The sequence below is a fragment of the Dipodomys spectabilis genome, unplaced genomic scaffold (genome assembly GCF_019054845.1).
Source record: "Dipodomys spectabilis isolate Male_0828 unplaced genomic scaffold, ASM1905484v1 ptg000273l, whole genome shotgun sequence".
NCBI lineage: Eukaryota > Metazoa > Chordata > Mammalia > Rodentia > Heteromyidae > Dipodomys > Dipodomys spectabilis.
In genome coordinates, this window is record NW_024870950.1 from 4,451,214 (window position 1) to 4,474,831 (window position 23,618).

The 23,618-nt window shown below is 42.5% G+C and overlaps 1 protein-coding gene and 1 pseudogene across 3 annotated transcripts in view; both read left to right on the forward strand.

Annotated features, from left to right (window-relative positions):
• Window positions 1–13,735, forward strand: part of Rfwd3 (ring finger and WD repeat domain 3) — a 32,075-nt gene extending 18,340 nt beyond the window's left edge. For all 3 annotated transcript variants that reach the window (XM_042700937.1, XM_042700935.1, XM_042700938.1), the window contains 7 exons: window positions 205–319; window positions 2,849–3,077; window positions 3,964–4,114; window positions 6,663–6,839; window positions 8,230–8,444; window positions 10,832–11,043; window positions 12,609–13,735. In XM_042700937.1, the coding sequence (XP_042556871.1) occupies window positions 205–319; window positions 2,849–3,077; window positions 3,964–4,114; window positions 6,663–6,839; window positions 8,230–8,444; window positions 10,832–11,043; window positions 12,609–12,752 (1,243 nt within the window). In that variant the 3' untranslated portion in view covers window positions 12,753–13,735. The remainder of the gene's footprint in view (window positions 1–204; window positions 320–2,848; window positions 3,078–3,963; window positions 4,115–6,662; window positions 6,840–8,229; window positions 8,445–10,831; window positions 11,044–12,608) is intronic.
• Window positions 497–1,695, forward strand: LOC122126231 (annotated as a pseudogene).
• Window positions 13,736–23,618: the final 9,883 nt, after the last annotated feature.

Genomic DNA, 23,618 nt, shown 5'->3' on the forward strand with positions numbered 1-23,618 from the left:
AAAACCCAAGTAGGCTAAGTTTAGTGCTAATTGATACTCTCCTGTAGCATTTCTAGACTATAGAGTTTTTTCTCTTTATATTTTAGTCACTTTTATGGCATTTACAGTAAAATATGTGTATCATAGTATGGATTTACTATGCTATCTTGATGGAGTCTGTTGTAGGCTTCCTAATCCCCAACTGTTACTACTTTTCCCTTCTAGTGACTTACTGAAGGAACAAACACTCAGGAAGAAGGCAGAGTTAGAATCTGCACAGTGTCGCCTGCAACTTCAGGTCCTCACTGATGAATGCACTAAACTTCATGATCGTGTACAGGTGAGTGTTTTTAAAAAGAAAGGAAATGGAGCGTGGCCAAGCGGCTGCAGCTGGAACAAGAGTGTGGCGAGGGCATGAGCTGCAACATGGGGCCCTGAGAGCGCCTGGGGTGCGGCTGACTTGGAGGGCTGCCGCCTGCCACATACTGCCACCGCAGGCGGACAGCTCAGCAGGTGGATGCCCCAGGAGCCGCAGGTGCTGGTTCTTTGTTCCTTGCAGTGCAGCTGGAGCTCTGAGCCCTGTTTTGGATTTGGCTTGTTTTGTGCATTATTGTATACCTTCCTTTTCTCAGTGGCCTCTTCATTTGTTAAGAAAGTACTAGACATTCAGGCTGTAGTTAATGCATTTCCATGTGTGTTCCAGATGCTAGTTATTATTCCTTGCTTAATATACAGAAAAACTGGTTTTTATCAAGTTTTGTTGTTTGTTTGTTTGTTTTTAACCAGTCGTTGGGTCTGAACTCTGGGCCTGGGCATTGTCCCTCAGCTCTACAGCTTAAGGCTAGTGCTCTACCACTTGAGCCACAGCGCCACTTCTGCCCTTTTTTTCCTGCTTATGTGGTGCTGAGGAATCTAACCCAGGGACTCGTGCAAGCAAGGCAAGCACTCTACCACTGAGCCACTTTCCCAGCACAGAAAAACTGGTTTTATAGGCCTAAAAGGTCAACGACTTTTCCTCCTTCTCAGAGGATTGCTTGGTTTTACTGCCATGGCCCTTATGTACTGTGCTTTCCAGATAATGTCCCTTACAGAGCTAATCATTGCCTTTAGCTGCCCAGTGTTTACATTGCTATTTGATGGCCTATTTCTCAAGGGGAAAATACAGCCTTTGGGATGCTTTCTTCATCTTGTTCACCATCACCGAGTGATCCTTATTGTGAGGCCACCATTTTTGCTTGGTTCCATTACTACAGGGGTGGAAAAAACTACTCCGTCCACCTTAAAGGGACATTTGCAGCCATTGGACATGATTTGTTTGCTACAATGACTAGTTATCCTGAGGAAAATAGGAAAATCCGTGGACTAATTTTCTCAGCATTTGGTATTATGTCATGCTTGGCCTTCTTGAAAGCATTGTTGTCTTCTTTATAATTGGGGAGGGAAGTCTGCCTAACTGAGTTGGACAGGTTGTGTTTCATATTCATCTCAGGCTCCTAGATTTTGGGGGTGGTCAGATGTTTATCACAAAAACAGTTCAAATAGAAAAAGCAGGACCTGTAGCAATGATGAAGACAATGGATGTGGTCTGTGTTTTTATCTTTCAGATTATTTTCTTCAATGATGTATAATGTGCCCATCTGGTGGACAGTGGGTGGTAACTCTCTGTGTAGTAGCACTGGAGTAGTCCTTCGTAAATGGCTCCAGAGTTCCAAATGAATCATGTTGAGATCTAGGTTTCTTCCCTGCCCTCCTCCCTCCCCCCCCCAGTACACCATCACTCAGTTTAGACACACCACACATGGAGACACACATGTGAACACATGCACTTGAAAAGTCTGCATTTATTCGTTGATGTTTAATCAATTTATAAACTACCATTTTTTTAATATGGTATGTGTTTAATTAGGAGAATAACCAGTCTGATCTAGCAAGTTTTTTGGGTTGCTTTTGTTTTCTTTTTTTGTTGTGAGGCATAAGCAAGAAAAGTGTTCATCTGAAGAATGCAACATTTTTTTATGGCTAATAGACCTAACTTTAAAAGTATTTTTGGGGCTGGAAAGGTGGCTCAGTGCTAGAGCACTTGCCTTGCAGGTATGAGGCCCTGGGTTAGATTCCTCAGCACCACATCACCAAAAAGAAAAAAGCCGGAAGTGGCGCTGTGGCTCAAGTGGTAGAGCGCTAGCCTTGAGCTGAAGAGCTGAGGGACAGCGCCCAGGCCGAGTTCAGGCCCCAGAACTGGACCAAAAAAAAAAGTCTTACAGACTTTTCTGCCTGGGGCTGGCTTTGACCCACAGTCCCTAAGGACTCCTGAGTAGGATTATAAGCCTGTGCCACTGGCGCTGTCATCTACATTTTCTTTATGGTTAAGGTATTTGAATGAAACGTGCTGATATTGGAGCTCCACCTTGGGCTTAGCTTTTTCGGTCAAGGCAGGTGCTCTTTCCCCTTGAGGCACAATTCCAATTCCAGCTTTTTGATGGTTAGAGAAGAATCTCTTGGACTTTTCTGCCTAGGATGGCTTTGAACCATGATTCTCAGATTTCAGCCTCGCGAATAGCTAGGATTATAGCATGAGCCACCAATGCCTGCCCTTGAAACAAATAGACAGCTGAAAAAACTTCCCTGAATGATTTACCTTCCTGAAATCTACTATTAGTAAAGTTAGGCATTTAGACAACATAACCAAGGGCTTTCAATCTCCATATTTGATGTGTTCTCCTTACTATAGTTGATTATTAAAAGTACTATAAAAACACAGTTTTCTAGTGTTCATTGTAATATTTTCATATGTAATGGACAAGAAATAGTTTATCAGAGCAAGAAATTATACTTGAGAAAGCTTTGCATTCACAAAACCTTTCATTTTCAGGACTTGCAAAAACTTATTGTATGGCACCGGGACCAGATTTTACGGCAACCTGGGTGCTCCCAAGGTAGTCCTCCAACATGCCTGGCTTTCAGCCAGGGACAGCATAAGTACCACTTTCAAAAGAACTTTACAGTGTCTCAGACAGGAAATTGCCGAATCATGGCATATTCTGATGCCCTGAGCTGCTTGGCGATCTCACAGCCTTCTCCTCAGGCTGCCTTCCTTCCAGGTAAATAATCAAGAACCTTGACTAGGGCTGGGAATGTGGGTTAGTGGTAGAATGCTTGCCTAGCGTGCATGAAGCCCTGAATTCGATTACTCAGTGCCACATAAACAGAAAAGGCCGGAAGTAGTGCTGTGGCTCAAGTGGTAAAGTGCTAGACTTGAGCAAAAGAAGCTCAAGGACAGTGCCCAGGCCCTGAGTTCAAGTCCCAGGACTGACAAAAACAAAAAAACCCCAAAAAACCTTAACTTCATATCTATTATTGGATTCTGTTTATTTTCTCTTAAGAGTCTCACGGACTTTCCTGCCCAGGCTGACTTTGAACCATAATCCTCCCATCTCAGCTTCCTGAGTAGCTAGGATTACAGATGTAAGCCACTGGCACCCAGCTCTCTTACTAGTTTTTATTCAGTTAATGTTAAACTTGTAGCCGGGTGCCGGTGGCTTCCACCTCTAATCCTAGCTACTCAGGAGGCTAAGATCAGAGGATCACCGTTCAAAGCCAGCCCAGGCAGGAAAATCTGTGAAACTCTTATCTCCAATTAACCACCAGAAAACCGAAGTGGCTCTGTGGCTCAAGTGGTAGAGCACTGGCCTTGAGCTGAAGAGCTGAGGGATAGCACCCAGACCCAGAGTTCAAGCCCCATTACTGACCCCCCCCCCCCCAAAAAAAAAAAATATTTATTTATTTATTTTTTTGTTTTGGTTTGAAGGAGGGTTGACTTTTGTTTGGGGCATGTAAGTTATAACACTGGGGAATACTTTCAAGATGTGCTCAAACTGGCATATTGAATTGAAATCTCATTGTACAACAATTTAAAGAAGCAATACATTGTTTTTAGTAATTCGCTTTTGCATATAACTGAAAGTTACTGTTACTTTTCTTTGGTAGGCTTTGGTGTAAAGATGTTAAGTACTGCCAATATGAAAAGCAGTCAGTACATTCCAATGCATAGCAAACAGATCCGTGGACTGGCCTTCAACCAGGAGTCCAGAGGTTTACTGCTCTCTGCTTCACTAGACAACACTATTAAACTGACCAGGTGAGTGAATGAAGAGAAGGTGGGGCCTTAGCCCCACTGTATTGAATTAATATCAATGTTGAAGGTACCTTTAGCTCCCTCTTGCTGATCTGAGGCATTTTATATTCTCTTAAAAGTAGACAGAACAAGTTACTAAATATATAAGTATTGTTAAAATGTATTTTACAAAATGTGTTATTGTGGGGCTGGGAAGGTGGCTCAGTGGTTAAAGCGCTTGCCTTGCATGCCTGAGGCCCTGGGTTCCGATTCCTCAGCACCACATAAGCAAAAAGAAAAAAGCCGGAAGTGGCGCTGTGGTTCAAGTGGTAGAGCGCTAGCCTTGAGCTGAAGAGCTGAGGGACAGCGCCCAGGCCCAGAGTTCAGGCCCCATGACCGGACCAAAAAATTTTTTTTTGTTATTGTGCAAATGAGAGTAATATTTGAGAGATTTTTAGCATGACAGTATCTAGGAATCATTGGTATGTTGCATCAGAATTACTATAATAGGGGGCTGGGAAGGTGGCTCAGTGGTAGAGCGCTTGTCTTGCATGCATAAGGCCCTGGGTTCAATTCCTCAGCACCACATAAGCAAAAAGAAAAAAGCCGGAAGTGGCGCTGTGTGGCTCAAGTGGTAGAGCACTAGCTTTGAGCTGAAGAGCTGAATGACAGGGCCCAGGCCCAGAGTTCAGGTCCCAAGACCGGACTCCCCCCAAAAAAAAAAATTATTATAATCGCTTAGGACTGCATATTTCTGGTCTGTTACCTAGATAGTTCTGCCTAACAAAGATGATTGGTTACCAGGCATTATTTTCCTTGATTGACATGATAGATTTTTTTTTTTCCTTATTGTGGGGCTTGAACTCTGGGCATGGGCCTGGTCCTTGAGTTTTTCAGCTCAAGGCTCATACTCTACCACTTCAGTCACAGTGCCACTTCTGGTTTTCTGGTGGTTAGTTGGAGATAAGAGTCTCACAGGTGTTCCTGCCTGGGCTGGCTTTGAACCATGATCCTCAGATCTCATGAACCTTCTGATTAGCTAGGATTACAGGCATGAGCCACCTATGCCCAGCTATGATGGCATTTTTGTCTTTTAAATGCTTTTAGTAATGTGAATCAGATCTGGGCTTGTTCTGTGCTTTTGTCTTTTAGAAAGTAGTTTTGTGTTTTTGGGGGGTTTTGTTTTTTTGTCCTGGGGCTTGAACTCTGAGGTCTCGGCACTGTCCCTGAGCTTTTCAGCTCAAGGCAAGGGCTCTACCACTTGAGCTCTATAGCACCACTTCTGATTTTCTGGTGGTTAATTGGAGATAAGAGCCTCACGGACTTTCCTGCCCAGCCTGGCTTGAACCATGATCCTCAGATCTCAGCCTCCTGAGTAGCTAGGATTACAGGTGTGAGCTACCGTTGCCCAGTTTAGAAAGTAGTTTTAAGAGTGCTGGTAGCTACTGTAATCCTAGCTACTATGGAGACTGAGATCTGAGATTGTGGTGTGACACAAATGGCCCGGGCTGTTTTTCATGTACTTTTACCTGGGATCTGTCTTAGACTATAGTGCTCCCACAGATAGCCAGCCTCCTGTGTGCCCTGAGATCACAAGCAGCATACACAACCATATCTAGATTATTGGTTTAGATGCCATCTCACTAATTTGTGGTCATGCTAAGCTCAGGATGTGGTTTTGTCAGTCAGTCTTTACCTCTCTTGTAGTTAGGATTCAGGTATATGTCACTACTTCTGGCTCTTTTGACTTTCTTTTTTGACTTTTTTAAAGCACTGGTATCTCACAGATGTTATCCTAACTACTTGGGAGGCTGAGATGTGAGGATTGTGGTTTGAAGCCAGTCCAGGCAAGAAAATCAATGAGACTATATAGTTAACCAGCGAAAGTTGGGCATGCTTGGGCGCTGGTGGCTCACACCTGTAATCCTAGTTACTCAGGAGGCTGAGATCTGAAGACTGTGGTTCAAAGCCACTCCAGTCAAGAAAGTCCGTGAGACTCTTATCTGCAGTAAACCATTCCAAAAACCAGAAGTGGTGTTCTGGCTCAGGTGCTAGAGCATTCGTTTTGAGCTGAAGAACTGAGGGACAGTGTCCAGGCCCAGAGTTCAAGCCCCACAACTGTCCAAAAAAAGCTGGGCATGGAGGTATGGCTTAAGTGGTAGAGCACAAGCCTCAAAGCAACAAGTTAGCGTGAAAGGCCCTGAGTTTAAGCCCCAGTACGGGCACCAAAAAGAAAGAAAAAATAAAGCTTAAGGTTAATTTTGGACAAAACTTTAGTGTAACTTTGTTTGTGTGTGTTTTAAGTGTTTAAAATGGGGACAGTATTAAGTATCAGGATGATTGATCATAATTTTTTTAACTTAGTCACTTATTTCCTTAGAGTTTAAGAAGAAAGCTGGTGGTCCTCAAAACACCAACAAAAGTTTCAGAATTCAGAAGGGCTCTCTGGGCAGTACTATGAGGAAATTAGGGATCCAGATAGTTTGAGGTTATGGGTATGTTTTCAGTAAGGATTATTGATACTTGGATAATCTTTGCCTCCCTGTAGTAAAAATTTTTGTTACTTCTACAGCCTGGAGACAAATACTGTGGTTCAGACTTACAATACTGGACGCCCTGTATGGAGTTGTTGCTGGTGTCTTGATGAAAACAATTACATTTATGCTGGACTGGCCAATGGTTCAATTCTGGTATATGATCTTCGAAACACGGGCTTTCATATGCAGGAATTAGTACCTCAGAAAGCCAGGTAGGGAGCCACTTCCTTTTTTCTATGGGAAACTGCTTTGTCTTGAATTATGTTTGTAATGGTTCTCAGTGTCCGTAACTGGTCAGCAATTCTCTTAAGATCTGATGTTTCCCCACCTCAAAGTCAGTACAATTTGTTTAATTTTTCACAGTTATGGAAAACTCTGGTATCAAATGTAGCCAAGTTTATAGAATAATATTAATCTAACACGGCAAAATAGAAATCATATCTTTATTTAGAATCTAGCTCCACTATTTATGAACTGTGTAGTCTTGGTCATGTTTCTTGGCCTATTAAACGTTTAACAAAGACTTTAGTAGCCATAGGACTCCTTTACATGGATGCTGTAGTATTCCATGTGTGCTAGCACACAAAACAAATTGATAAAATAACCTCAATGATTTAAGACAGACACCTGTAATCATTACCAGTCAGGAAGCTGACATCCAGAGGATCATGATTTGAAACCAGCCTGGAGATAAAAGTCTATATAGATTGCAAAAAATAAACCACATAAAGCTAGGCTGAAGATGTGTTGACTCGAGCTTAAGAACAATTTTGTCTGAAAATACCATATTACTGATTTGTCATTTATAACTCAGTTACGGGTTTAGGACATAATGCTGAATCCATCTCAGTACTTACGGTGGTTTGTTCCTGGAGATTTTTGAAGCTGTCAGAAAGTGAATAAGGTCTGTTAACCTAGTCAAAATTCAAAGCTTTTTTTCTTTCCCTCCCTTTTTTGCAATAGTACATTTAGAGCACAGGGTCCTATATGCTAGGAAAACACTTTTACCACTGACATTCATTTCCAGGACTAAATGAAAAGTATCTTGTTTAGTCTTTGTTGGAGATAAGAGTCTTATAGACCATCCTGCCTGGGCCAGCTTCTAACTGCATTCCTGGGGGTCTCAGCCTCCTGAGGAGCTGGTATTACAAGTCAGAAGTGTGAGCCACTGGTGCTTGGCTCAGATTTTTTTTTTTTTTTTTAAACAATGCTGGGGCTTGGCTGTATGCTTGATAACTTGATAGGCAAGCATTCTACCACTTGAGTAATGCCACCTTGTCCCTTCACCCCACTCCTATTAGTGATTTTTCAGATAGTGTCTTTTTTTTTTAACCTAGTTTGACCTGAAGCTACAACCCTCCTGCCTTTGCCTCTTCAGTAATGCATTTTTTGCTCAAGGTTGGGGCTCTGCCACTTGAGCCATGCTCCACTTTGGTTTTTGGTTGTTAATTGGAATAAGAGTCTCAAAAACTTTCCTGCCCAACCTGGCTTTGCACTGCTATTCTCAGGTGTCTGCCACCTGGGTAGTTAGAATTACAGGCATCAGCGGTCCCTCGACCCCCACACCACCTTTGTAACACATGATTCCTTTTCCTTCTTCAGATGCCCACTGGTATCCCTGTCATACATGACCAGAGCTGCTTCAGCTGCATTTCCTTATGGTGGGGTACTTGCTGGAACCTTGGAGAATGCTTCCTTCTGGGAACAGAAATCTGATTTTTCTCACTGGCCTCATGTGCTACAAATGGAACCAGGGGGCTATGTAGACTTTCAGATAGAGAACAGAACCCGACACTGTCTTGTAAGCTACAGACCTGGTAAGTGCTGAGGTCCTTGGGGGCCTTCTGATTTGTTTGGGAGCAGAATGGTGGTAGAGGGGAAAGAAGTTCTTGGCCTTGCCTTTGGCTCCTCATAGACTAAAAGGCCTGTTATTGATGCTACAATAAGGATGATGGCTCCATGTTCCTGTGTAGAGCCTGTTTTTCTGTTCTTAACTGAGAATTGGAACAAATAGATGGATAATTAGGGATAGTTTCTCTAGGATTCCCTGTATCTTAAAATACTTCCTCTTAAGGACTTTGAGTCATTTTAAGATCAATTTCTTTTTCCTTTCTTTTTCTGGTGCTGGGACTGGGACTTGAACTCAGGGCCTGAGCTCTATCCTTGAGCTTTTGTGTTCAAGGCAGCACTCTACCACTTGTTTAATTAGTGCTTTGAAGCAGATGCTCTACCTCTTGAGCCACAATCCCAGCTCTCAGGAGATAGTTACTTATCCTGTCCTCATGTTAAGTGACCATGTGTCCCTCTTTAGCCTTGTAGAAAATTTTGATAGACTCCCATCTGGAAAAGCAATTCTGGAAATATAGCTCAAGTGGTAGTAGAACACTAGCCTAGCACTTCCAGACTCTGAGTTCAAACCCTAGTACTAACAAACCCAAAAAACATTTTTATAACTACTGTTGACAACAGGAAACATGTTGAGTTTTGAGTCAGTGGGATCAGGAACAAGTAGCTACACAAATCGAGAACTCAGGGGAAGGACAGGTTGAACTAGAAGAAAGAAGTCAGTATAAAACTGACTTTCAAACTTAGGTTTGGTCTGAAAATGATACCTCTGCTAATGTATGACAAGACAGATGGTTGGTTGGAGTTAGTCATTAAAGTGCCCACACTTTTATATTATTTAAATATATAGTATTTAATATATATAATTTAAATATATAATATTTAAGCTGGGAAACTATCTCAGGTTGACTCTTTGGACACTTTTGGCTCTTATCAAATCATACTGTAACTTGTACAGAAAGCTTAGGGGTCCAGGGTTTTGTTTTTTTTTTTTTGTCCTGGGGCTTGAACTCAGGGCCTGGACACTGTCCTTGAGCCTCTTTGTTCATGGTCAAGCTAGTACTCTACCACTTGAGCCACAATGCCACTTACACCTTTTTTGTGTTCATGTGGTACTGGGGAATCAAATTCAGGGCTTCATGCATGATAGGCAAGCACTCTTACCAATAAGCCACATTCCCAACCCTGGGGAGTCCAGTTTTGTTCTCTAGCTTGTGTTTGCCTCCCTCAGGATCTCTGATACACTTCTGTAATTTACAGGCTTTTATCTTAGAAAATGTCTCTAGGAGCCGGGCGCTGGTGGCTCATGCCTGTAATCCATACTCAGGAGGCTGAGATTTCAGGATCCAGTTTCAAAGCCAGCCCAGGCAGGAAAGTCCATGAGACTCTTATCTCCAATAAAAACCACTAGAAAACTGGAAGTGGCGCTGTGGCTCAAGTGGTAGAGTGTTCGCCTTAAGCTGAAGAGCGCAGGGACAGTGCCCAAACCCAGAGTTCAAGCCCTATAACTGACAAAAAACAAGAAAAAAAGAAAAAAGAAAATGTCTCTAGGAACTAATGGACTCCTCATTGTGCCTAAAAGTTTTTTTGTTTTTAGTTTTGCTAGGGGCTTGAACTCAGACCCTGGGCACTGTCCCTCAGCTGCTTTTTGCTCAAGGCTAGCACTCTATCACTTGAGCCACAGTGCCACTTCAGCTTTTTCTGTGTATGTGCTACTGAGGAATTGAACCCAGGGCTTCAGGCCTACTAGGCAAGCACTCTACCACTGAGCCACCTTCCCAACTCCTAAAAGAAGTTTTTAGCCAGAACTCTGGAATGATATTTTGCTGAGCGGAGATCTGGATTCAATGATTTCACTAAAAAACAATACTGCAGTCTTAAATTTGCTCTTAGCTGGGTGCTAGTAACTTAAAACTAGCCACTCAGGAAGCCTAAAATCTAGATCTTGGTTCCATGCCAGCTCAGGCAGATAAATGCTGAAAGTGGAGATGTGGCTCAAGTTGTGAACAAAAGCAGAACTTCAGAGTTCAAATCCCACACATAAGAAAAAAGAATAGGCAAAACCTACTGTAGAAAACTTGCTTGACTCTAGCTTGCACTTGCAGGTATGCTTACCGTTTCGTGTATGTACAGCTTTTCTGTCCAACTTAACTGTTGTAAATGCCTACGATTTAGGTATGCCATTCATTTTTTTTTCTCTCCCTTTGTTGTAAGACAGGAAATGATACTTTGCTCATTGGCTGGCTCTACTAACTGAACCATTCCTCCAACCCTGAGGGTTGGTAGTTTCTGTTCTTTTTCTTCATTAATTTCTTTAGTACCCTCTCCATGGGGAAGCACTGATTTCTCTGTTCTATAGATAAAATCCACAAGACCATACGAAGTGTACTGATGGAACTATCCTACAAAGTGGGTGATACTGGAGAGACACTCTGCTCCTGCCAACCTGTGCAGACATTCCTTGGGGGACCCACCTGCAAACTATTGACCAAAAATGCTATTTTCCAAAGCCCAGTGAATGATGGCAGCATCTTGGTGTGTACTGGAGATGAAGCAACAAATTCTGCCCAGGTGAGCCTATTATCTTTTACAGTTTGGGAACTAGGATGTGACTTAGTGGTAGAGCATCTGCCTTATATGTGTGAGACCCTTGGGTTCAATCCTCAGCACTACCCCAAAATTTTCTTTTTGTACAATGTTGATAGAGAAAATCTTGAGCATTTTTGTTCAGAGGTATGTAAAAGTTCTGCTCTATAATCGTGCGTGTGTGTGTGTGTGTGTGTGTGTGTGTGTGTGTGTGTGTGTGTGTGTGTGTGTGTGTGTGTGTGTGTGTGTGTGTGTGTGTGTGCGCGCGCGCTGGGTTTTTTGTTTTGGGGGGCTGGAGGGATTTTTTTTATTTTGCCAGTCCTGGGGCTTGAACTCAGGGCCTGGGCACTGTCTGTACTCAAGGCTAGTGCTTTTAGCACTTGAGCCACAGCCCCATTTCCGGCTTTTTCTGTTTTATGTGGTAATGAGGAATCACACCCAGGGCTTCATGCATGCTAGGCAAGCACTTTATCACTAAGCCAAATTCCCAGCCCAGAATTATTTTTTAAATTATTTAAAAAAAAAAAAATATACTGAAAGCTGGCCACTGGTGGCTCAACAACTCCAATATTAAGCTACTTAGAAGGCTGAGATTTGAGCATCACATTTCAAAGCCAGCCTAGGCAGGAAAGCAGGTGAGAGTTTTGATGGTTTTTTTTTTTTTTTTTGGTCAGCCATGGGGCTTGAACCCAGGCCCTGTGTGCTGTACCTGAGCTTTCTACTCATGACTAGCCCTCTACCACTTTGAGCTACACTTTGTACCATTTTCGGCAGTTATTTGGAGATAAGAGTCTGATGGGCTTTCCTGCCCTGGCTGGCTTCAAACTGCGATCCTCAGATCTCAGCCTCCTGAGTAGCTAGCATTATGGTTACAGGTCTGAGCCACCAGAGTCTGGCTAAAAATAAAGGATGCATCATCTCTGCAAAAAAAACAAAACAACAAAATCTGTCTTGTTCTTTAAGATTACTGTTACTTCCCCTGTTTTTGTTTTTTTGTTTTTTTTCTTTATTGGCCAAACTCAGGGCCTTGCACTTGCCAATTAATGTAAGACTATCTCTACTAAATTACCACCAAAAAAAAAAAGCCATAAGTGGAGCTGTGGTTTCAAGTAGTTAGTAGCTTTGAGTAAAAAGAACCTTAGGCCCTGAGTTAAGTCCAAGGACTAGCACTAAGAAAATAAAAACCAAACTGAAACCTCTAAAATAATTAAGACATTAAGTTCATTAGTTTAGAATGAAATTAACAGATGATGGAGAAATTTATAGTGGACGGATAACCTGTTGCCACCTGAACGTATTGGCCAATCTAAACATAACTGTGAATGTGAGCCAGAAATAATATAGCTCTTTAACATAAGATCATATGAAGGCATGGTATTGTGAAATTCTTGATCTTGTATAAGTAAGTCTAAGCAGTGCTGTCCAATACAATCATACTAGCCACATGAGTACTTGAAATGTATGTAGTAAGTGAAAATGAAGAACTCCATTGTTAGGGCAGTTACTCCTCAGCTGAACTGACTGCTGATGTTTTTGCTTTATTTCTTTAGCTGTGGAGTGCTTGCAGTGGCTCAATACTGCAGACCCTGAAGTGTGATCAGCCTGTCTTGGACATCTGCCCATTTGATGTGAATCATAACAGCTATTTGGCTACTTTAACTGAGAAGACTGTCCATATCTATAAATGGGAGTGATCATGGTCATGAGACTTTCAGACTCATGGTTAATGTTAAATGTTGTTTATAGCATCTAGCAACCCTGAAATCTCTGCTTATTGCCTACAAACTAGAACTTGTAAGATCATAGTTCATTTGGATTATTGTAAATTTAGAACTTAAGGGCCACTAAGACACTGTGTTGTCTGTTGTGTGTATGCAATTGTGCATCTGTTGTATCCATTTAAAGAGTAAGTGGTACTCTATCTATCTTCATTTCTTGGGTTAAAATATTCATGTATCTTTGCTGGGAATTTTTATTTTCTAAGATCTGATGGACCTTGGTGAGTCTTCTCAGCAGTAGTTTGTGTATGTGTATCAAACATTTTCTGGAGTATATGACCTCAGTTGTCTATTGGCTTGGGAGAGCTACATCCTAGAAAGTGATTTGCTTGCACGCAGAGGTTTTCCTTCCATCGAACACAAGAGGGCACTGTAGAACTCTGTAGGTTTGATTTATTACTGAGTTTACAGGCTGGTAACCAATTGGTAACTTGGTCTTATCCCCCACAGAAATGTGTGTTGTATATTGTGTGCTTTGTAGTAACAAAGTCATTTTACAGCCACCCAGTGCTAGGATGTTGGCAAGTCCTGTGATGAATAAAGGTGACTGGTTGTCTATATAGAACCTGACTTAATTAATGGCCAGTTTGTTGCATTATTATTGTTAAGGAGGACCAGTTGTTTGAGCAATAGGGAAATACTATCTTCTACCTAGCTTAGGATCTCAGGGTTTTATCAAAGACAGTGAGTGCTTTAATGACTATTTCCTTCTTGCTGGGAAAAAAACGAAGTGGCATGACAAAGCTTTTACTTGAGTCTTCCCTAATACTAGACTAAGTTTTTCAGACTGTTGTGTATAATGAGGGGGAGGGCCTGTCTCATTTTGATAAAGTACCTATCTTTTTTTTTTTTTTAAATTTTATTTTATTGTAAAGCTACTATACAGAGGGTTACAGTTACATGAGTGAGGTAATGAGTACACTTCCTCTTGAACATTGTTACCCCCTCCATTGTTTTCCCCCTACCATCCCCTCCCTCCCTCCCTTCCCCGAGGTAAAGTACCTATCTTAATAGGACCAATCTTTTTGAAGTTAGAAGTTGTTTTTTAAGTATTTATAATTCCCAAGGCTTTCCTATATGAACCTGATGTTTGATTCTAAGTACCTAATCTTCTCTGGAAGCATTGGTGAAATTTTTGTTCACAGAAAGATGATAGTGATTGAAGACCTATCAGTAACAGGAAGGTACCTACCAACTTTCATTCCTGTCCTGGATTATTCAACTTGGGGAGCCCAGTAGATACTCGGGTTCTATTCATCCACTCTGCTGTTCTGCTAAACCACTATCCATTGGGACTTGCCTCAAGGTATGAGCAAGTCCGTGTTCTTAAGGAACAGCAGTATGGCTATTAATGTGACTCTCTTAAGTAACTGTTATGAGATAGTACCTTTTTATAACAATTCAGACTATAAATTCCTGAGCTATTACCAAGATATTTCTTACTATTAAGGGATTGTTAGAGTAGATTTCCCCAGAGTTCCAAGTTCTAGCTATGTCTTTTAGTAAAACACATTTGAGGATATTTTATTTTTGAGGATGTTTTATTTTTAAGGATATCTTTTTAAAAGCCAGCTTTCATAGCCTGTGGAAAGCCCACCTTTCTCTGGGAAGTTAATTCTTGATATGTTGAAGCCTGGAGCTTCAGTGGCAAAATAGTATTTGAATTGAAAAGCAAAATGCAAGCACTATATAGTGGCATGTTTAGTGATATGGTACACTTCTATGATCTGGGAATCTGAGGCCAGGAAGGTCTCAATTCAAGTTCAGTTGTTGGCTATATAGTGAGTTTGAGGCCAGCATAATGTACCTAGCAAGACTCACCACCCTACCTTGACCCCCACCCCCCCCCCCCCAAAAAAAAAGATAAAACTAATTTGACTGCAATAGATTGCCACAGAGAGGATGCAGATAGAGCAGAATTAGGATTTAACTTATCTTGTGCAAGTCAGTTTATATCAGTTGATGTTAGTTGTTTTTTCCAAGAGTAGGAACTAGGGGACTTTTAACCAAGGAAGTTGAATAGATGTCAAATATTCCCAATCATTTAAATTTTGCAATTCTAAATTTGGATTTTGGTGCTGAGGATTGGTCTCTGCACTGGAAAAAAGAGAAAAAGAAAACTTCAGGCCAAGCATGTAACACACACCTGTAATCCCCAGAACTCTGGAAGTAGAGTCAGAAAGATTTCAAGTCTTAGGCCAGCCTGGGCTACTGAAGAAGACCCTATCTTAACCCAAAAGAAAAAGTAAGGCCTGTTCTATCTCTTACTGTCACCCCCACTTTTGTAGCAGACTTCATTTAAAACCTAGGCTCTAGTCTCCTCGGCACCACCAGGGTCCCTGCCCCTCTGTTTCTTTACCCCTGTCTTCAAAATTGTTCTTCCATTTTAGAGTTTGAAATTCAGCAAATCCAAAATATCTTGTCATTGTATGTATCCTCGCATCTGGCTTGAAAACAAGGCAATGGAATTTCTGTGTTTAATGTACATATGAAAATAAAGGATTTTTCCATGTGTTACAGCTGGTTTTTTCTTTTTTCTCTGCCTAGAGGCAGGAATATGCTACCTGGTAGATTTTCCGTTTTATGCAATAATGGGTCTGAGTTACATAGGATGGTCTCTAGAATTGAAGTAGACAATTTAAACTGATGAGTCAGTGGGAGCTTTAGGTGGTGATTTGCTTTTTGCTGTTTTTCTCTTAACACAGTTCATATGATTGTTAACTATTTCTCTAGACTCTCCTGCTTTCTAGCTTCCTGTTTCAGAATCTAAGACTTAATATGAGAGGTAAAACGAGGACTTTTTTCATTTTCTTTAAGTGATTGGCAGCCCTTAAGACCGTGGCAGTGGACAATTATGGGCAGTCAGATTCCTGCTCGGCAGTTCTGGCCACTTGGCTCAGTTTCATCTGTTTGAAGTCAACACTTCTGTCATAAACAAGGAATTCTGCAGTTAAGCTTGAAAGGCTGAAAGTGTCTTCCAGTTAAACCAAAATAAGAGTATACTGGATTCCAAGGAAACAATCTCTAGGTAGAACCTTCCTTTTTTTTTTTTTTGTCGGTCGTGGGGCTTGAACTCTGGGCCTGGGCGCTGTCCCTCAGCTCTTCAGCTCAAGGCGAGCGCTCTACCACTTGAGCTCAGCGCCACTTCCGGTAGAACCTTCCTTAAGGAATCCTATGCTTCAAGGAAAGTGACAGGTCAGGTAGAAATCCCAAATTACTAAGAAACCTATCACCATTGTTTTTCAGTCTTTTCCTAAAGTTCTTAAAGTGTTTTATGTCAACTTGTGTTTGCGTTTCAACTTGTTTATAGTTAGCGGTCATTTATAAAGTCCCTAATGTTAAACTGTACTATGACATACTTATTGTTCATTTTATTTTCTTTCTTTTATTTTGGGGGGGGGGGGGGTCCGGTCGTGGGGCCTGAACTCTGGGCCTGGGCACTGTCCCTCAGCTCTTCAGCTCAAGGCTAGCGCTCTACCACTTGTGCCACAGCGCCACTTCCGGCTTTTTTCTTTTTGCTTATGTGGTGCTGAGGAATCGAACCCAGGGCCTCATGCATGCAAGGCAAGCGCTCTACCACTGAGCCACCTTCCCAGCCCCTTGTTCATTTTATTTTCTAAGGGAAGGATTAAGATCTGCATTTGTCTGTTGTCTGACGTGGAACATGAACTCAGCCTGAGCTTTGTCTCTGAGGGTTTTTTTTTTTTTTTTTTTTGTGGTTGTGGGGCTTGAACTCAGGGCCTAGGCACTGTCCCTGAGCTTTTTCACTCAAGGCTAGTGTTCTACCGCTGAGCCACAGCTCCACTTTGGTTTTCCAGTGGTTAATTTGAGGTAAGGGTTTCTCATATTTTCCTAAGCTGGCTTTGAACAGTGATCCTCAGATCTCAGCCTCCTGAGTAGCTAAGATTACCAGTATAGTCCACCAGCACCCAGCTGTCAAATTAAGGTTTTAATAAGTAGTGATGAGCCAGGCGCTGGTGGCTCATGACTGTAATCCTAGCTACTCAGGAGGCTGAGATCTGAGATCATGGTTCAAAGCCAGCCCAGACAGGAAAGTCCATGAAACATCTACAACAGTGTAGACCAATTATTATCCCATGTTTAAAATGAAATAGTCATGTATATTATTGTAGCAGTTTATGCTCTTCCAGTTACTTAGGTCCCTAGGTACAAAGGCTGGGACCACCACTGTCCAATGAAAGAGGAAAATGCTTTATAAAAGTCATTGATGCCAGGCGCCAGTGGCTCACCCCTGTAATCCTAGCTATTCAGGAGGCTGAGATCTGAGGATCGCGGTTCAAAGCCAGCCTGGGCAGGAAAGACCGGGAGACTCCTATCTCCAATAAACCACTAGAAAACTGGAAGTGGCGCTGTAGCTCAAGTGGTAGAGCGCTCACCTTGAGCTGAAGAACTGAGGGACAGTGCCCAAGCCCAGAGTTCAAGCGCCATGACTGACAAAAAAAAACAAAAGTCATTGATGTGATCTAGAACCATGTAGTTCAGTGCTCTCTTCATTGTGAAGAGGGAAGAGTTTAAGTGGAGTGCAGGGCTGGTTGAATAAGCAGCCTGCTGTTGAGATAGATGGGAGGCATGCCATGAATCCCTACCGGCTTCTGAGGAGTAACTAGATTTATCCACTCCAATCAGAAGGGCTCCTAAAGATGGTCATGGCCCACAACTTAATATCTGGATTTGTTACATGTTGAAGAAAATAGGAAGTCTACAGGTAAAAAGTCTTGGAGCTTTTGTTACTCAGCAAAGCTCTAAGCTTCCAAGAATTAGATGATGTGCTAGTTAATGAAAGTTGTAAATGGAAGGCTGGCAGACTAAGAAGTTAATCCACTTTGGATAAAAGGTTATACTATGCCTTCAAACTAATTCTCATAGATCCTACTATTTAAACACCACCAGTGTTAAAACAGTACTTGGAAGAAGACTACTGATAAATTCCTAGGCTGTACTCTAGTAGGTGTTGGGGTTGTGTGGAACCAATGGGAAGGGAGATGATTGTGGAGAAGAGGAAAAGTATCCACATCCCAGAAGTCTAACCTCAAACAACCAAACCTAGTGAAGTTTTGCAACCTGCAGGAGCTTTTCAGGTGGCCATGACCCTATTTCCTCTCATGAGGCTGGTGTCGGACTATTGAGGTAGAGATGAACAGTGTTTCATTGTCACTCAACCTCATTTTACAAATGACCCAGATGATTTTGTTGGGAGTATTTTGTTTGTGTGCTAGTCCTGAGGCTTGAATTCAGGGTCTGAGCACTGTCCTTGAGCTGTTTTTGCTCAAGGCTAGCACTCTACCACTTGAGCCACAACTCCACTTCTGGCTTTTTGCTGGTTATTTGGAGATAAGAGTCTCCTGCCAGGCTTTTTTTTTTTTTTTTTTTTTTTTGTCGGTCATGGGGCTTGAACTCTGGGCTTGGGCGCTGTCCCTGTGCTTTTCAGCTCAAGGTGAGCGCTCTACCGTTTGAGCCACGGCACCACCTCCGTTTTTTTGTGGTTTATTGGAGATAAGAGTCTCACGATCTTTCCTGCCCAGGCTGGCTTTGAACCTTGAACCTGAGATCCTGAGATCTCAGCCTCCTCAGTAGGATTATAGGCGTGAGCCACCAGCACCCAGCATCTATCTGGCAGGCTGGTTTTGAACTGTGCTTTAGATCTCAAATAGGATTAGTTGTGGCTAACCAAGGCTTCTGAGATGTACTACCTGAGAAGAAAAAATTCATAAAGGAAGAAAATAAATACCTGTTGCAGCTCTGAGACTTAACTGCAATGATAAATGTTACCAGTTTATTCCACTAGTCAATTCTAATTTTTTTTTTTTTGGGTCTGGTCGTGAACTCTGGGCCTGGGCGCTGTCCCTCAGCTCTTCAGCTCAAGGCTAGCGCTCTACCACTTGAGCCACAGCGCCACTTCCGGCTTTTTTTTCTTTTTGCTTATGTGGTGCTGAGGAATCGAACCCAGGGCCTCATGCTTGCAAGGCGAGCGCTCTACCACTGAGCCTCCTTCCCAGCCCGTCAATTCTAATTTTTCTCTCAGAAAGTGACACCCAAAGGAAGTGGAGATGAGTCTCATGGATTTTTTTTTTTTTTTGGTCAGTCGTGGGGCTTGAACTCTGGGCCTGAGCACTGTCCCTCAACTCTTCAGCTCAAGGCTAGCACTCTACCATTTGAGCTACAGCGCCACTTCTGGTTTTCAGGTGGTTTATTGAAGATAAGAGTTTTCACAGACTTTCCCGCCCAGGCTGGCTTTGAACCTCGATCCTCAGATCTCAGCCTCTTGAGTAGCTAGGATTACAGGCATGAGGCACTGGCGCACGGCGAGTCTCATGGATTTGTGTACTCAGGCTAGCTTTTAACTCCAGTCCTCAGATCTCAGCCTCCTGCGTAGCCAGGATTATAGGCATGAACCTAGCTTCATACTCTTTGATCTGAGGATTGAATGTAGGATCTCACCACAAATGCTAAGGACACACTTCTATCTACCGCTGAGCTACATTCTCATCCCTGAGGTATTTTACATTGAAAAGTCAATAAATGATGCCAAGAGACCTGAGTTAAGTCAATCATCATTTCACTGGTTTGGCAGTTTGTGCTTTCTGTATGATGTAGTTTTGCCTGACATAGCTTGAGCTGGCCAAGTTCCCAGATTTCTGTGACTCGCTTCTTGGTCACTGTGATTTTAAGAAAGCCTTATCCGCCTCCCTATCTCCAGAGGCAGTCTGTGGCTGGTATAGTATTTCCTGAGCGCATGATGAAAGATAGGCAACCGCTAGCTTCTCAGAGCAGATTGTCAATTTCTGGCCTTAACTTGGCTTAAAATAGTCTCCCACATGTTATCTGAGCACATACAGACCAGTATTTATTGAAAATTAGTGACTTCTTAAGCACTTCTGGTGATGGCTCTAACTTGCCTATCTTAGACAACCCTAGATGGGCCAGATAAATATGTTCACTAGCAGACACAAGGCAGCCATGCCATAGTGAATGTTCAAAGATGGCAACCTCAAGATCATTTTTGTGGCAGTAGCAGCAGTCATTTACTTTTTTTTTTTTGCTGGTCCTGGGGCTCGTACTCAGGGCCTAGATACTGTCCCTGAGCTGCTTTGTGTTCAAGGCTAGCACACTACTCTTGAGCCACAAGCCACTTCTGGCTTTTTTCAGTAGTTTATTAGAGATAAGAATCCTGTGGACTTTTCTGCCCTGGCTGGCTTCGAACCACAATCCTCAGATCTTAGCCTTCTGAGTAGTTAGGATTACAGTTGTAAACCACCAGAGCCCAGCAGTCATTTGCTTTCATTCTTAGAGATAGAGGTTTCAGGTCAGTCATAGTGGACAATTATACCCATAGAATACTCAGTTTCAGGGATGTCTTCTGTGGTTCCTTAAGCCTTCTGCAACTTTCAGTACTATATTTGATCTACATTTGACTACAAATGTGTGGTTCAGAACAATAGAAGCTATGTTTTCTGAACATGATGACCAGCAGCAAGCTATTCTCATTCCCCAATATGTTGCATTGCCAGTGGGATAAAAATGCACTAGGTCAAGAGGCTGAGATCTGAGGATCAAGGTTCAAAGCCCACTGGGCCAGGAAAGTCTGTGAGACTTTCTAATTGCAGCTGTGGCTCAAGTGGTAGAGTGCAAGCCATGAGCACAAAAGTGCAGGGACAGCTCTCAGGTCAAGAGTTCAAGCTCCAAGATCAGGGAAAAAAAAAATGCACCAAGGTGGTGAGTAGACTCAGGAATTCTGCTTGGAGGGAGGCTGTTTAGCTGTCTACAGGCTGGCAGCGTTCATCCTGGTCACTCATTCAATTCCTGGACACAGAACTGTTGACATCGTTGCATTATTCCACAGCTCTTAGAAGCTGACCCAGGCCTGATGTTAGCTCAAATGATTCAATGAATGTGAAGAAGCTTTGGGAAGGAGGAGGGGTCACTAACGTGGGGTAGTTTAGCACTACTAGGTAGTGCTAAAGATATTACATGCAGGTCAGCAAAAACAGTTGCTGACACAAGTCTGTGTCCTCAAAGGCATGTTTTGTTATTTTCTTTTCATCCTTGAAATACAAGTCAAAGTTCTGGTGTGGAATCAAAATTCCCAGGTAAAGGGCTTCATAACTGATTAATAATATTGGCTATCAAGTTTGGAGTTTCATAGTGTGGGCTGGACACTTCACTATTTTTATTTACATTGAGCTATAGTCTGCCAAAGAGCAAGGATTATGACTTGTGTACTATTCAGTGCTGCTTGGCTCCCTGGATAAGAAAGTTATTTTATTTTATTATTATTTGGTGCTGGTCCTGGGGCTTAAACTCAGAACCTGGGTATTGACTGTCCTGAGAGCTTTTGCTCAAGGCTAACTCTACCACTTGAACAATAGTGCCACTTCTGGCCACTTGAGCAACAATGTCACTTCCTGCTTTTTTGAGTAGCTTATTGGAGATGTGTCTTGCAGACTTTTGTTGTTGTTAGACTACCACTTGAGCCACAGTGCCACTTCTGGCTTTTTTTGTTTATGTGGTACTGAGGAATCAAACCCAGGGCTTAAAGCATACTAGGCAAGCACTCTACCACTAAGCCACATTTCCAGCCTTCACAGACTTTTCTACCTGGGCTGGTTTTGAACCATGGTCCTCAGTTCTCAGCCTCTTGAGCAGCTAGGACTACAGGTATGTGCCAGCTCCTGGGACATATTTTTTTTTTTTTTTTTGTCGGTTGTGGGGCCTAAACTCTGGGCCTGGGCACTGTCCCTTAGCTCTTCAGCTCAAGGCTAGCACTCTACCACTTGAGCCACAGCGCTACTTCCGGCTTTTTCTGTTTATGTGGTGCTGAGGAATCAAACCCAGGGCCTCATGCATACAAGGCAAGCACTCTACCACTGAGCCATCTTCCCAGCCCCTGGGACATATATTTTTAAGATTGGTTGGAGGAGCTGGGATCAGAAGGCTCATACCTACAATCAGGAGGCTAGATTTGAAGATAGTGGTTCAAAGCCAACCCAGGCAGAAAATTACATTGAGATCCTTGTCTCTAACCAGCAAAAAGCCACAAGTGGACCTGTGGCTCAAGTAGTAATCAGAAATTGAGCTGAAGCTCAAGTGGTAGAGTACCAGCCTTATGTAAAAAAGCAAAGAGAGAGAGAGGTCCTGAGTTCAAGCCTTAGTGCCAGCACACCAAATAAGTGAATAAAATAAATTATCTATAAGATCTCCAGTATTTGTCTGCTGAGGCTGGTTTTGAGCTATGATTCTCAGATCTCAGCCTCCTGAATAGCTAGGATTATAGGTGTGAGCCAACAAAATCCATTTTTTCCCCCTTACATACTCTGCTACTTACTGAACTATGTCCCTAGCCCTTTTATTTATTTAGAATTCACTTTATTTTTTAATTTTTTTTGTCAGTCCTGGGGCATTTTTGGGGTACGGGGGTCCTGTCGTGGGGCCTGAACTCTGGGCCTGGTTGCTGTCCCTCAGCTCTTCAGCTCAAGGCTAGTGCTCTACCACTTGAGCCACAGCGCCACTTCTGGCTTTATTTTTTCTGCTATGTAGTGCTGAAGAATCAAACCCAGGGCCTCATGCATGCAAGGCAAGCGTTCTACCACTGAGCCACCTTCCCAGCCCCAGTCCTGCAAGCTAGTGCTCTACTACTTGAAGCCACAGCACCACTTCCGGTTTTTGAGTGGTTAACTGAAGATAAGAGTCCCATGGGGACTTTTCTGCCCAGGCTGGCTTTGAACCATCATCCTCAGGTCTCAGTAGCTGAGGATTACAGGCACAAGCCACCAGCACCTGGCCTACTTTATTGTTATTGTAGAGGTGAAATACAGAGGGGTTACATTTACGTGCATCAGGTAATGAGTACATTTCCTTTTGTACAGTGTCACCTGTTCCCTCATTTTCTCCCATTCTCTCCCTCTTATCCCCACCCATGAGTTGTATAGTTCACTTTCATCAATGTCCAGTACACTCTACTGCTGTACTTTTTCACTCTTTTCCTTCAGCTTCTGTGTCCTCTCCCCACCCTCCCACAGACCTGCACGTGAATATATCAAAATACAGAATCATCCAGAAAAAAAAAAAAATTTAAAGAAGTTTTGTTTCTCTATATTTGGTTTTGTTTTGTTTTGGCCAGTCCTGGGGCTTGAACTCAAGGCCTGGGCACTGACCCTGAGCTTCTTTTGTTCAAGGTTAGCACACTACCACTTGAGCCACAGCACCACTTCTGTTTTTTTAATGTGTTACTGAGGAATTGAACCCAATACTTTATGAACACTAGGCAAACACTCTACCACTAAGCCATATTCCCAGCCTATGTTTCCGTATCTTTGGAGTTCATTTCAGTATAAGTATTATTTTATATAAATAAGAAGAGGTACTTAAGCATTGCACCTTTGTGATTCTCTCCTAAGACTCTCTTTTGATCTCACTGTATATAAATATCTAGAATCCTGTGTAATTTGTCATATCCCAGTGCATTTTAGATCTAACTTTTGCAGATCAGGGAGAACACGTAGCAGCTGTCTCTCTGATCTTGGCTTACCTCACTTAACATGATTTGCTCTAGTTCCATCCATTTCCTTGCAAATGATACTATTTTATTCTTTTGATGGCTGTGTAAAATCCCATTGTATATAGGTACCACACTTTTTTTTTTTTTTGGTTGGTCATGGGGCTTGAACTCTGGGCTTGGGCACTGTCCCAGCTTAAGGTGAGCGCTCTACCGCTTGAGCCACAGCACCACTTCTGGTTTTCTATTGGTTTATTGGAGATAAGAGT